The 12,624-nt window shown below is 45.4% G+C and overlaps 1 protein-coding gene across 1 annotated transcript in view; it reads left to right on the top strand.

Moving 5' to 3' along the window:
* PKD1L1 (polycystin 1 like 1, transient receptor potential channel interacting) overlaps positions 1-12,624 on the top strand; it is a gene marked incomplete at its 5' end in the record, with an annotated part of 292,229 nt that overhangs the window by 126,621 nt on the left and 152,984 nt on the right. Inside the window, one exon of the mRNA XM_082258926.1 lies at positions 3,744-3,800. Within this exon, the coding sequence (XP_082115052.1) occupies positions 3,744-3,800 (57 nt within the window). The remainder of the gene's footprint in view (positions 1-3,743; positions 3,801-12,624) is intronic.

The following is a 12,624-nucleotide window of genomic DNA, read 5'->3' as shown; positions in this document are numbered from 1 at the left end:
GGCCATTCCCACTGACTCCCGAGTCCCTGCACGGCCATTAAGCAGGAGGGATGTGGAGGGAGGCAGCGCGGCGCTGCCTGCAGACGCTCCGGCGCCATTTTGACTGGGCTTCCCGCCCGCCTGATTGAAGAAGTTCAGTAGCTTACCGGGCTTGGTTTTCCCCCTCCTCCCTCCCGAAGCCTGCTGGCGACGTCCTGACATCCTGGGGTAGTGTTTGTGCGGATTTTCGGTGACCCTCTGCGTCGGAATTGACTCCGGTAAGACCGCTAGACGAGGGGCTGTGCTATTAAGCTGCCATCTCGCTCGCCGGCCGGCTCCGCCCCCCCTTTTTTTCATTTTAATTCGCATGTAACTGTATTTTGATGCTTTTTCTGAGACTTTTCAGGTCAATTAGCCTGCAACAGAGCTTCCCTCAGGCTTCCACTTCTGAACTGGTTAGCTACAACTAGATTTTAGTACATTTTAGGTTCAAAACCTCTGACCTATTGCCTGTGGTCTGCAGGTGCATTGGTAGGGAAGGCCTGTTGGCCTTGGGAATTTTTCTTCAACTGTTTTTTTTTTTTCTTCTTGATGTTGGCTTGTGTACATTTTTCTGCCCTTCAGGTCCCTGCTCCCCCTGTCCTTCGATCTTTTGCTCCAGTGTTGCTCCAGCTTTCCTGCCTTGCGGATACCTATGACTAGTAAAGATCTGAAGATCTTCTCTGTCCTCTCGTGGAATGTCCTGGGCTTAACTCTAAATTCAAACAATCATTAATGTTCAAATGTGTTAAGTCCTATGCCCCACAGATACAGTACTACTACTGCAAGAGTCGCACCTCTTGGGCAGCAAAATCTTGGCACTTATCAGACCTTGGGTACAGAAGGCGTTTCACGCCACATACAGTGCTCTAATTTTGCTAGATCTGTTTCTGTGCTGATCAGTAAGTCACTTCCCTGGTGGATGCTGTTCATACAGACTCTTTAGGCAAAATATGTCATTGTGATTCTACATATTTGGGGTCATAATAATGTGATTGTGTCTGTTTATGCCCCACCCCCTTTTGCTGATTAAGTATTGTATGTTAGATAAAATCTACTCATACTGCACTGCTAAACTTCTAGTTATGGGTGACCTTAATGCTACTTTATCTCCAGAACTGGACAGGCCCTCACCCTCGAGGTTCTCTACTGGAAAGCTCAGGAAGCTCTACAGAGATATGGAGGTAGAAAAATCCCTCCTATTCCTGTTTTTCTACATCCCATAAAACAGCATCCTGCATTGACCTGGCATCTGTTAGCAGATATTCAAACAGCCGAATACTTACCCAGTGAATTATCATATCACAACCCGCTGGCTTTGACTATTTGATCTTGGGAAACATGTAATGCGTCCTTGTGGCGGCTGGGACCACAGTAAATCTCACACCCTAAGGCCGTATCAGAGGTTTGTCAGTCCATCCAGACTTTGTGGCAGGCAAACGAGGACTGTGCTTCTCCAGGTTTTGAGGGGGATGCTTTTAAGGCATATGTTAGGGGACAATATGTCTCTCTCATTGCAGCCATTCGCGCAGAGCAGAATTCTGAGGTTTCAGCTTTGCAGAAGGAGGTGGAGGAAAGAGCCACTTCTTATGCAATCTCCAACACCTCAGATGATTTTGGTCATCTAATGGCAGCCAAGAGGGACTTGCAATTACATATGATGGAGATTACTAGGTTATATTTACAAGACAGTAAACAAAGGGACAGGAATGATAGGTTGTTAGCCATGCTTGCCCAAAACGACAGACCTATCACACCTTTTTCTGAAATTTGTACCCCAAAGGGCACCACAGTCTCCTCTACTGAGGAGATTTTGGAAGAGTTTTTTAGGTATTATAGTCATCTGTATACTTCTTCTTTACCCCCTGATTTTGAAGTTTCACATCTTTTGGAATTATTTGACCCATTGGCTCTAGAATGGTTGTTGGATAGGGAAATGGAGTACCTAGTTCATCCCATTACTACAGGAGGAAGTCCGCTCTGGTATCATGTCTTTCCCTTCTGGGAAGGCACCTGGTCCCGTCAGCATCTCCACAGACTTTTACAAAGCCCATCGTGATATTCTAGCCCGTTTCTAGTACTCTCTGTACTTAGAAGCGAACTCTTTGCCCCCATTTATGCAGGCAGCACATATCGCATTAATCTATAAAAACCAGGAAGGCTCCCACAAAATGCACCTCATGTAGGCCTATTGCCCTTTTAAACTGTAATCTAAGAATTGTAATGAAGTTGTTGAACTTAAAGCTCAGTAAGGTTACAAGTTCCCTAATTGATTCAGATCAAACTGGCTTTATACTCCGCAGGTCCACACACATAATCATTTAAACACTCTTTACAAATATACAAGCACACCATCTTCATAGGGTACCAGAGTTGTGGCCTCATTAGATATCGAAAAGGCGTTCGATACAGTGGAATGGACATACATCTGTGAGGTGCTACGTAGAATGGGGTTGCCCATATGTTTTATACAATGGATGTGTATTCTGTATTCTCAGCCCACAGCTTCGATTAGGCTTGGAAGTAGCTTTTCGGCTCCTTTTCGGCTAACTTGTGGCACCAGGCAGGGCTGCCCCCTCTGCCCGACTCTCTTCGCCCTGGCAATTGAGCCAGTTGCAGAGGCCTAATGTATCTCTTCTGATAATCAAGGGCTACGAGTGGGATGGGTGTAGGAGCAGGTGGCCCTGTATGCTGATGACCCATTATTGTTCGGATCAAACATTGTTGTATGACATCATACTATGATTATCATGTTGACTGAATATCTGTGACCACACACAAATTGATCAACCTGAGAGTAAATCATTCCATGTTTGTTGATTTTATCAAATATTTATTGGAAAAAAATAACAAAACAACTAACAAAACCCGTCGTACTTGTACAATGTTGGAATTTCTGGGATGTGGTGCATGGTGTGAGCCATCTACTATCCCATTTATAGAGTAAGGCTATTTTTTTGCTTTTCATGCTTGTTGTGAGCGCGGAGATCTCAGGAAGAGCTTTATCCTTGAGAAAGACTGACTGTTGTGCACATGATACCATGTGGTGCTATGGGTGAATTGGTCTGAAGGGAGGGGAATATAAAGCTTGCCATCAATCACTTTACCTAACAGGTAGACAATTCGTTCCTGGCTGTCTGCACATGATCAGTACAATTTAGTAATGATTTTTCACAAATTGTCCACAAATCTCTGAACAGTTGGGTCTCTGTTCGGTTAGGGTCATTAACTTGCCTATGCTATTTTCTTAAGATATATTTTAAGCATTTAAGACTTTTAGGACCCAGTAAGTGTGATACCCTGTGAACACAGCTCCACACTTCCTCCATAATATTACTTCTTCTCTTTAAAATAGTAAAGGACTTTGTTTGTAAAGGATGCAGATCATAGGATTGGTTTAAACCCCCTCTACAGCCCAATTTTACTAAGCCCCATGGACTGGTCAGGTTATAAAACCTATTCCAATCACTATTGCCACATTCTTCCCAGATAAGTGGTACTCCAATTCTCCCCACTTCCTTTTTGCATCTGAGCTGAGAGATTTTTTTTTATGGTAAAGACTGCAAAACATCCCAAATAGCATGCCGTTTGTTTAAAAATAATATTGAGTCCCTGTAAAGTACTATGTGTTGGCTGCTTTATTAATAAATACAGCATAATTAAAATGATTACTAAGTTTTAAAATAATCAGTCAGCTGTATTTATGTTTTCATATTTCATTACAGGAGGAGCTTACTGATATTGTGTTAATGGTAAAAGAACTGTTTAACACCACTAACCAGGTATAGTATATATTAAAACCAAAAACCCATGGATATTGAGAAGGTATTAATGTAGTAATTCTTTACTTTTATTTGTTTAATAATTTACCCAAATTGGTTTTGTGGAGCTCTCAGTGTACACAGTCATCCAGAAGAATAGGAACAGGTTATGCCCACAAATTATATTCTTTTTAAGGGGACCAGTTAAAGCAGGGGTGGGGAACCTTTTTTCTGCCAAGAGCCATTTGGATATTTATAACATCATTTGGGGCCCGTACAAAATTATCAAGTTAAACATTAGCCTGGTATATTTGATCAAACATTTAATCAACTCACCCCTAATGTGATGGCTGGAACTGCTTCTCTTTGGTGAGGTGTGTGATGTTAGCTGGTATTGATGATGTTGCTACTTGCAACTGGTTTTCCAGGTTTGCGTCGGTCAGTCTGGAGCGCAGTCGACTCTTTGCTGGCTGGTACTGCTGGCTGGTACTGCTGGTGGGTACTGCTGGCTTGTACTGTGGTGGCTGGTACTGCTGTGGCTACTCCTGGCTGGTACAGCTGGCTGGTACTGCTGGAGGGTACTGCTGGCTGATACTGCTGCTGGGTACTGCTGTGGGTAGTACTCACTGTTGGCTGGTACTGATGTGGGTAGTACTCACTGCTGGCTGCTCCTGCTGTGGCTACTGCTTGCTGGTACTGCTGGTGGGTACAGCTAACTGGTACTGCTGGTGGTTACAGCTGGCTGGTACTGCTGGTGGTTACAGCTGGCTGGTACTGCTGGTGGGTACTGCTGGCTGGTACTACTATGGGTAGTACCCACTGCTGGCTGGTGCTGCATTGGCTACTGCTGGCTGGTACTGCTGGCAGGAAATGCTGGCTCGAGACACATGATGACATCAACGGAGCGAGAGTGTGAGGTGCGGCATGCTGCAGAGCCGATGCTTCCTCCCTCGGTCAGTCCTGACAATCTGAGTCACAGGCGGAGTGATATCAAAAGCACTCTGCCTGTAAGGAGACTGAGGGAAACATCGGCTTTGTTCTGACAGCTCAGCTGACAGCCACGACATCATGCGGCACTGGCCGCATGAGGGAGACTTGAGATAACTGGTGAAGGTAGAACACGTGACACTACGTGCCTCCACAGTCCTCCTCATAATTAAATATCGCTGCGGCCCGGCTGTCTGCAGTGCCATGGGGGGACGGACCAAATGATTTTGCAGGCCATATAAGGCCCACGGGTCATACGTTACCCACCCCTGAGTTACAGCAAAAGTCAGGCTGAGGCTAATAATCTAAAAAGTTTGAGCTGGAGTTGAACTAAAATGTCCTACCATAGCCATGAAAGACAAATCACAGTAACCCAATTACTGTCCTCAGGCCACCATTACTGTCCTCAGTCCCCTATTACTGTCCCTAGTCCCCCCCCCCCAATAATGTCCTCAGCGACCCTATTAATATCCTCAGCGACCCAATTCCTGTCAGGCCCTATTACTGTCCTCAGGCCCCCCCAATAATGTCCTCAGCGACCCTATTGATATCCTCAGCGACCAAAATCCTGTCAGGCCCTATTACTGTCCTCAGGCCCCCCCCAATACTGTCCTCAGTGACCAAATCACTATTCTCAGTCCCCCCAATTAATATCCTCAGTGACCCAATTACTGTCCTCAGGCCCTCATTACTGTCCTCAGGCCCCTATTACTGTCCTCAGTCTCCCCTTTAATATCCTTAATGACCCAATTACTGTCCTCAGGCCCCAATTACTGTCTTCAAGCCCCAATTACTGTTCTCATGATCCCATTACTGTCCTCAGACCCTATTACTGTCCTCAGGCTCCCCAATAATGCCCCCTGTCCCCCACATTAATATACTCAGTTACCCGATTCCTGTTCTCAGGCCCCTAATTCCTGTGCTCAGGCCCCTATTTCTGTCCTCAGTCCCCCCCAATAATGTCTTCAGTGACCCCAATATTATCCTCAGTCCCCCTCATTAACAACCATTACTGTCCTCATCCCCCCTCATAGTGCCCCATTACTGTCCTCAGCTCCCACCCAGCGCCCTATTACTGTCCTTAGCTCCCCCTCCAGTGCCCTATTACTGTCCTCAGCTCCCCCCCAGTCCCCCATTACTATCTTCAGCTCCCTCCCCCAGTGCCCCAATAATGTCTTCAGCCCCCCCCCCCCAGCACCCCATTACTGTCTTCAGCGCCCCCCCCCCCCCCCGTGCCCGATTACTGTATTCAGGTTCCCCACCCCATCGTTGTCCTCCACTCCCCCTCCACATTGCCCCCTCATTGCTCCTCCTGTCTGAACTTACATCTGAGCTGGAGATGCAGTGGGTCTGGACAGGGGGTGGAAGCTGCAAGCTGATGATTGGTTGCTAGGATCGGCCTGCATTCAAACAAACAATCACCAGCTGTTAACTCGGGCAGCTTCGTCCCCTATCCTGAGCTGTCCTACCTCCCGCAGGCGGCTCCCATGTTAGAAAATGACAGCAGCCCTGCGGCTTGTAAATGATGGGATGGGTGTCACCTCTCTGGCGGGTGTCATCCAGATGCAGTCCACACCCACATAGCGACGCCAATGATTCCAACCAATGTTTATAGTATTCATTGAACCCTAACCACAACAGTTACATAGTTACATAGTTAGTGAGGTTGAAAAAAGACATCAGTCCATCCAGTTCAACCTATGATGTGTGTGTGTTTGCTGTTAACCATACATTGTATACCCCTGTACGTTGTGGTCTTTAAGGTGCCCATCTATAGAGCCCACCTGTATTAAGAGTTTTATTCCTCAGTCCCTCTTTCTATCTCAAAAGTGAGACATCAGGGGTCTGATTAGACCCTTCATATTTTACCAACCCCCCCCCCCCCCCAACAACTTTGGAAAATAAATTTAAAAAATCATTTAAAAACTGTTAGAATTAGCCCATACAGCAGGGGTCTCCAAACAGACCCTCAGTTTGTTCAAAAACATAGTTAGTTTGCTGAGGACCATGCACAGCATTTCACACTTTCTGGCTATTACTAGCAGGGCTGCTGTTCGTAATCACAGAGCTCCATACACCTTATCAGACAGACCCCCCCCAAAAAAAAAACCAAAATTATTTTTTTGCTAAAAATTCTGTAAAATTATTATAAATAGACACAAACGCAACATGACTTACAAAACTCCTAAATCTAAAAGACACAACTGTATTGAGTTGATAAATATGTCTCTGTGTATAAATAAGGGTGCAGGACTCATTCACATCACCATAACCATGGACCATAAGGTGAGTACCTGGATAGAGAACTGGCTCCAGGGGAGAGTGCAAAGGGTGGTGATTAATGGGGAGTACTCGGATTGGGCGGGTGTGGAAAGTGGGGCCCCCCAGGGTTCTGTCCTGGGACCAATCCTGTTTAATTTATTCATTAATGATCTAGAGGAGGGGATATCAAGTACAATCTCAGTATTTGCGGATGATACTAAACTAAGCATGCCAATATCTTCTATGCAGGATGTGGAAACCTTACAAGCGAACCTAAACAAAATAATGGGATGGGCAACTACATGGCAGATGAGGTTTAATGTTGAAAAATGTAAAGTAATGCACTTACAGTCAGGTCCATAAATATTGGGACATCTACACAATTCTAATCTTTTCGGCTCTATACACCACCACAATGGATTTGAAATGAAACAAACAAGATGTGCTTTAACTGCAGACTTTCAGCTTTAATTTGAGAGTATTTACATCCAAATCAGGTGAAAGGTGAAGGGATTACAACAGTTTGTATATGTGCCTCCCACTTTTTAAGGGACCAAAAGTAATGGGACAATTGGCTGCTCAGCTGTCCCATGGCCAGGTGTGTGTTATTCCCTCATTATCCCATTTACAAGGAGCAGATAAAAGGTCCAGAGTTTATTTCAAGTGTGTTATTTGCATTTGGAATCTGTTGCTGTCAACTCTCAATATGAGATCCAAAGAGCTGTCACTATCAGTGAAGCAAGCCATCATTAGGCTGAAAAAAACAAAACAAACCCATCAGAGAGATAGCAAAAACATTAGGTGTGGCCAAATCAACTGTTTGGAACATCCTTAAAAAGAAAGAATGCACCGGTGAGCTCAGCAACACCAAAAGACCCGGAAGACCACGGAAAACAACTGTGGTCGATGACCGGAGAATTCTTTTCCTAGTGAAGAAAACACCCTTCACAACAGTTGGCAAAATCAGGAACACTCTCCAGGAGGTAGGTGTATGTGTGTCATAGTCAATAATCAAGAGAAGACTTCACCAGAGTGAATACAGAGGGTTCACCACAAGATGTAAACCATTGGTGAGCCTCAAAAACAGGAAGGCCAGATTAGAGTTTGCCAAGCAACATCTAAAAACGCCTTCACAGTTCTAGAACAACATCCTATGGACAGATGAGACCAAGATCAAATTGTGCCAGAGTGATGGGAAGAGAAGAGTATGGAGAAGGAAAGGAACTGCTCATGATCCAAAGCATAGCACCTCATCAGTGAAGCATGGCGGTGGTAGTGTCATGTCGTGGGCATGTATGGCTGCCAATGGAACTGGTTCTCTTGTATTTATTGATGATGTGACTGCTAACAAAAGCAGCAGGCTCAATTCTGAAGTGTTTCGGGCAATATTATCTGCTCATATTCAGCCAAATGCTTCAGAACTCATTGGACGGCGCTTCACAGTGCAGATGGGACAATGACCAGAAGCATACTGCGAAACAACCAAAGAGTTTTTTTAAGGGAGAGGAGTGGAATGTTATGCAATGGCCAAGTCAATCACCTGAACTGAATCTGATTGAGCATGCATTTCACTTGCTGAAGACAAAACTGAAGGGAAATGCCCCAAGAACAAGCAGGAACTGAAGACAGTTGCAGTAGAGGCCTGGCAGAGCATCACCAGGGATGAAACCCAGCGTCTGGTGATGTCTATGCGTTCCAGACTTCAGACTGTAATTGACTGCAAAGGATTTGCAACCAAGTATTAAAAAGTGAAAGTCTGATTTGTGATTGTTAATCTGTCCCATTACTTTTGGTCCCTTAAAAAGTGGGAGGCACATATACAAACTGTTGTAATTCCTATACCGTTCACTTGATTTGGATGTATATACCCTCAAATTAAAGCTGAAAGTCTGCAGTTAAAGCACATCTTGTTTTATTTCAAATCCATTGTGGTGGTGTATAGAGCCAAAAAGATTAGAATTGTGTCGATGTCCCAATATTTATGGACCTGACTGTAAGTGCCAGAAACCAAGCTACTCACTTGCTACACTATTCACTCACTACTCATGCAATGCCAAGCCGCTGCAAGCAAAGCCAACAGAATGCTGGGATGTATAAAAAAAGGGATTCACTCCAGAAATAAAGAGATTATTCTCCCTCTCTACAAGACTCTGGTCCGGCCACATCTGGAGTATTCTGTCCAGTTCTGGGCACCGGTCCTCAGGAAGGATGTGCTGGAACTGGAAAGAGTCCAGAGAAGGGCAACAAAAATAATTAGGGGAATGGAGGACATCATCTATGAGGAAAGACTACAAGCACTGAACTTATTCTCTCTGGAGAAGAGACGATTAAGGGGGGATATGATATCAATGTACAAATACGGTACTGGTGACCCTAGCATAAGGAACAAACTATTCAGAGAAAGAGAATACAATAAGACACGTGGCCACTCACTAAAACTAGAGGAAAGGTGGCTTAACCTTAAAGTACGTAGGGGGTTCTTTACTGTCAGAGCAGTAAGGATGTGGAATTCTCTTCCGCAAACAGTCGTATCAGCAGGGAGCATCGATAGTTTCCAAAAAACTATTAGATGGGCACCTTAAAGATCACAACATACAGGGGTATACAATGTACGGTTAACAGCAAACACACACACACATCATAGGTTGGACTGGATGGACTGATGTCTTTTTTCAACCTCACTAACTATGTTACTATGTATGTATATTACATCGGACCTGTGGCCTGTCCTGTATGAATCAGTGTTTTTTCATGTGGTTGGAGCTGTGTGTGGGCAGGCTTTGTTATGCTATGGGGATGCAGCAGTTGTACGAGCACAGACGCAGGTCCTAATTTGACAGTTTTGAGGATGCAGACGTACGGCCCCAAACACAGACGGTGTGCATTCAGTCAAATTAGGATCTGTGGCTGTACTCATACAGCTGCTGCTTTCTCGTAGAGTAACAGATGGTTCCAGCCGCACAAACAAACCACTCATTCACACTATATGGTATGGGTCTCCAAACTTTCTAAACAAAGGACCAGTTTACTGTCCTTCAAACTTTTAGGGGGGCTAGACTGTGGCCAGCAGGAATATATTTTTTTTTCTGGAATCAGTGGGAGTAAACAGTGTCCCATCTTTGGTATAAGGGGAAGGAATAATGCCCCATTGTTGGTGCCATTGGGAGAAATGATGCCCTATTGTTTGTCAGTGGGTAGAATAGTGCCCCATATCAGTGGGATGAATAGTGCCCCAAGCGCCTGATAAAGGCGAGCTAAGGGCTGCAGTTTGGAGACCCCTGCTGTATGGGCTAATTCTAACAGTTTTTAAATGATTTTTTTATATTTCTTTTCCAAAGTTGTTGGGGGGGGGGGGGGGGTTTTGGTAAAATATGTCTCACTTTTGAGATAGAATGAGGGACTGAGGAATAAAACTCTTAATCTCTTTCTCTGAAGCCTCAGCTGCACTGGATAGTGAATGAATAGAAGGTTCTCTGTGCAGTGGCTTCTGTTCATTCACAAACTGAAGTATAGTAAATGCAGTCTACTATGCTTCAGTTATGAACACAGAGAGTGATTGGTACCATGTTCATTCAGGAAAGGAAGGGGACAGTAAATATGACAATCTCCATCCTGAAAAATCCCTCTGTGCCTGCAGCTGCTTGCAAGAGGGAGAGGGGAAAAGCCGGCAGCACTGTAGGTGGGGGCACACAGGGGACCCCAGGCAGCAAGGGGAAGTGGGTGGTGCACAGGGAAGGTGATCAGCACAGTTGGGGGTAATTGAAAGAACCCATCCCCTGTATGGCTGTCTCTGGAGCAGGTAAAAGCTGGTGGGAGGGAGAGGAGAAGAAGCCAGCTCCAGAGAGCCACACAGAGGATCGGTTCTAGTAAGTGCCCTTCCACTGCTCTGATCACCCTCCTTGCCGACATATAGTTCTTTCTGCTGCCCAAACCCCTCTGCTGGCCTGAGTTTCGTACAGGAGGACCGGAGTTCAATTATTCCTATACATAGATGAAATTGGGAGGTCAGGAGGGGGTTAGGGTGGCCTCTTAAAATAATTTCAGTAATAAAGGACATCTGTGCCCAGACTATAGAAATTAAACTATTTACATGTTCTTAGCAAGCAGTATAAAGACTTCACAGCAAGCCATCCCTGACCACTCCATTTGCTTTTAATATGTGAAGTTATTCACTCACAAACATCACAACGTAGATTCTACAGTCATGTGTCAGTCAGTTTCTAAATGATCAAAAACACCTTCTGGTTGTTTAAATTAGAAGGCTGGCAAACCTACCAAGATTCAGGAAAAAGGAGAGAGCGAAGAGTTGTAATAACTGTGTTGTGAACTTTGAAAATTATATCTTCCACAATGCTTGCAGATATGGATGTCATGAATGGCTTATGCTTTAAACTGCTTGTTTATCATATGTAAATACTTTAGTGTGCATGATCTGGGCACAGGCTAGCTTTAACTTTTGAAAGTTTACAAAACACAGTTATTGGGAATTACTATTAGTTTTGCTAGTGTTATTTATATATATATATATATATATATATATATATATATATATATATATATATATATATATATATATATATATATATATATATATACAGTGGTGGGATTCAGCCGGTTCTCACCGGTTCTACAGAACCGGTTACTAAACATGTGGCAGTTTGCAGAACTGGCTTACTGCTACTGACCATCTGTGATCTGTCCTCTGTGTCCTGGCTGCGGCGCTGCTCTCTCTGCCTCTGTGTGAATCGTGACTGTCCTGTCTGTGGCTGCGGCAGCGCTCTCTCTCTCTTCCGGGAGCACTGGTTGCTAGGCTAGAGGCCGCCTAGCATCTAGCAACCAGTGACGTCACCAGGCCTTCTGACTCTGAGCCTCTTCTCCTCCAGCCAGGCCGCCTCCCAGTCCCCGCCTCCACCAGTGGCGAATCCAGGGGGGGGGGCATCGGGTCAATTGCACCCCCCGAAAAAAATATTACCCATGGCACTTACTGTGTAACTCTCCAGTCCATGGTCCTTTCTCCCCAGCAGGAACAGGCCAGCAGCGCGGCGGAGCTGAAAGCTTCTCTTGTAGTCCTGCCGCCGCGCCGCTGGCCTGTACAGCAGCCGCGGCCCACCCGCAGTGAGTGCACTGGTTGCTATGCCAACCGCCGATTGGCGTCTAGCAACCAGTGACGTCACCTCGTCGCCGGTCTAAGGAGTGGAGGAGAGCGATGCCCCAGCATCCACAGCGGAACCTCCGAGTCCTTCCTCGCGCGCTGCCTGTCTCCACCCACCTCCTCCCTCCAGGCTCCAGCAGCTTCTCTCCAAGCAGCCAGCACCGAACAAGGTCCAAGGAGAAGAATCTGAGCAGTGAGCAGTCAGTGACTGTGATCTGTGACACAGAGTGACAGTGACTAGTAGTACAAAAGTAAGTACAATTTAATGGATGTATTAAAAAAAAAGCTCTAGAAAAATGATTGGGGGCAATGCTGTGGGCACTCTGCAATGATTGGGGGCAATGCTGTGGGCACTCTGCAATGATTGAGGGCAATGCTGTGGGCACTCTGCAATGATTGAGGGCAATGCTGTGGCGCTCTGCAATTATTGGGGGCAATGCTGTG

The sequence above is a fragment of the Pelophylax lessonae genome (assembly GCF_965119305.1).
Source record: "Pelophylax lessonae genome assembly, chromosome: 5".
NCBI lineage: Eukaryota > Metazoa > Chordata > Amphibia > Anura > Ranidae > Pelophylax > Pelophylax lessonae.
Note: the sequence above shows the minus strand (reverse complement) of the source record. Positions and strands in the feature narration are given on the sequence as shown.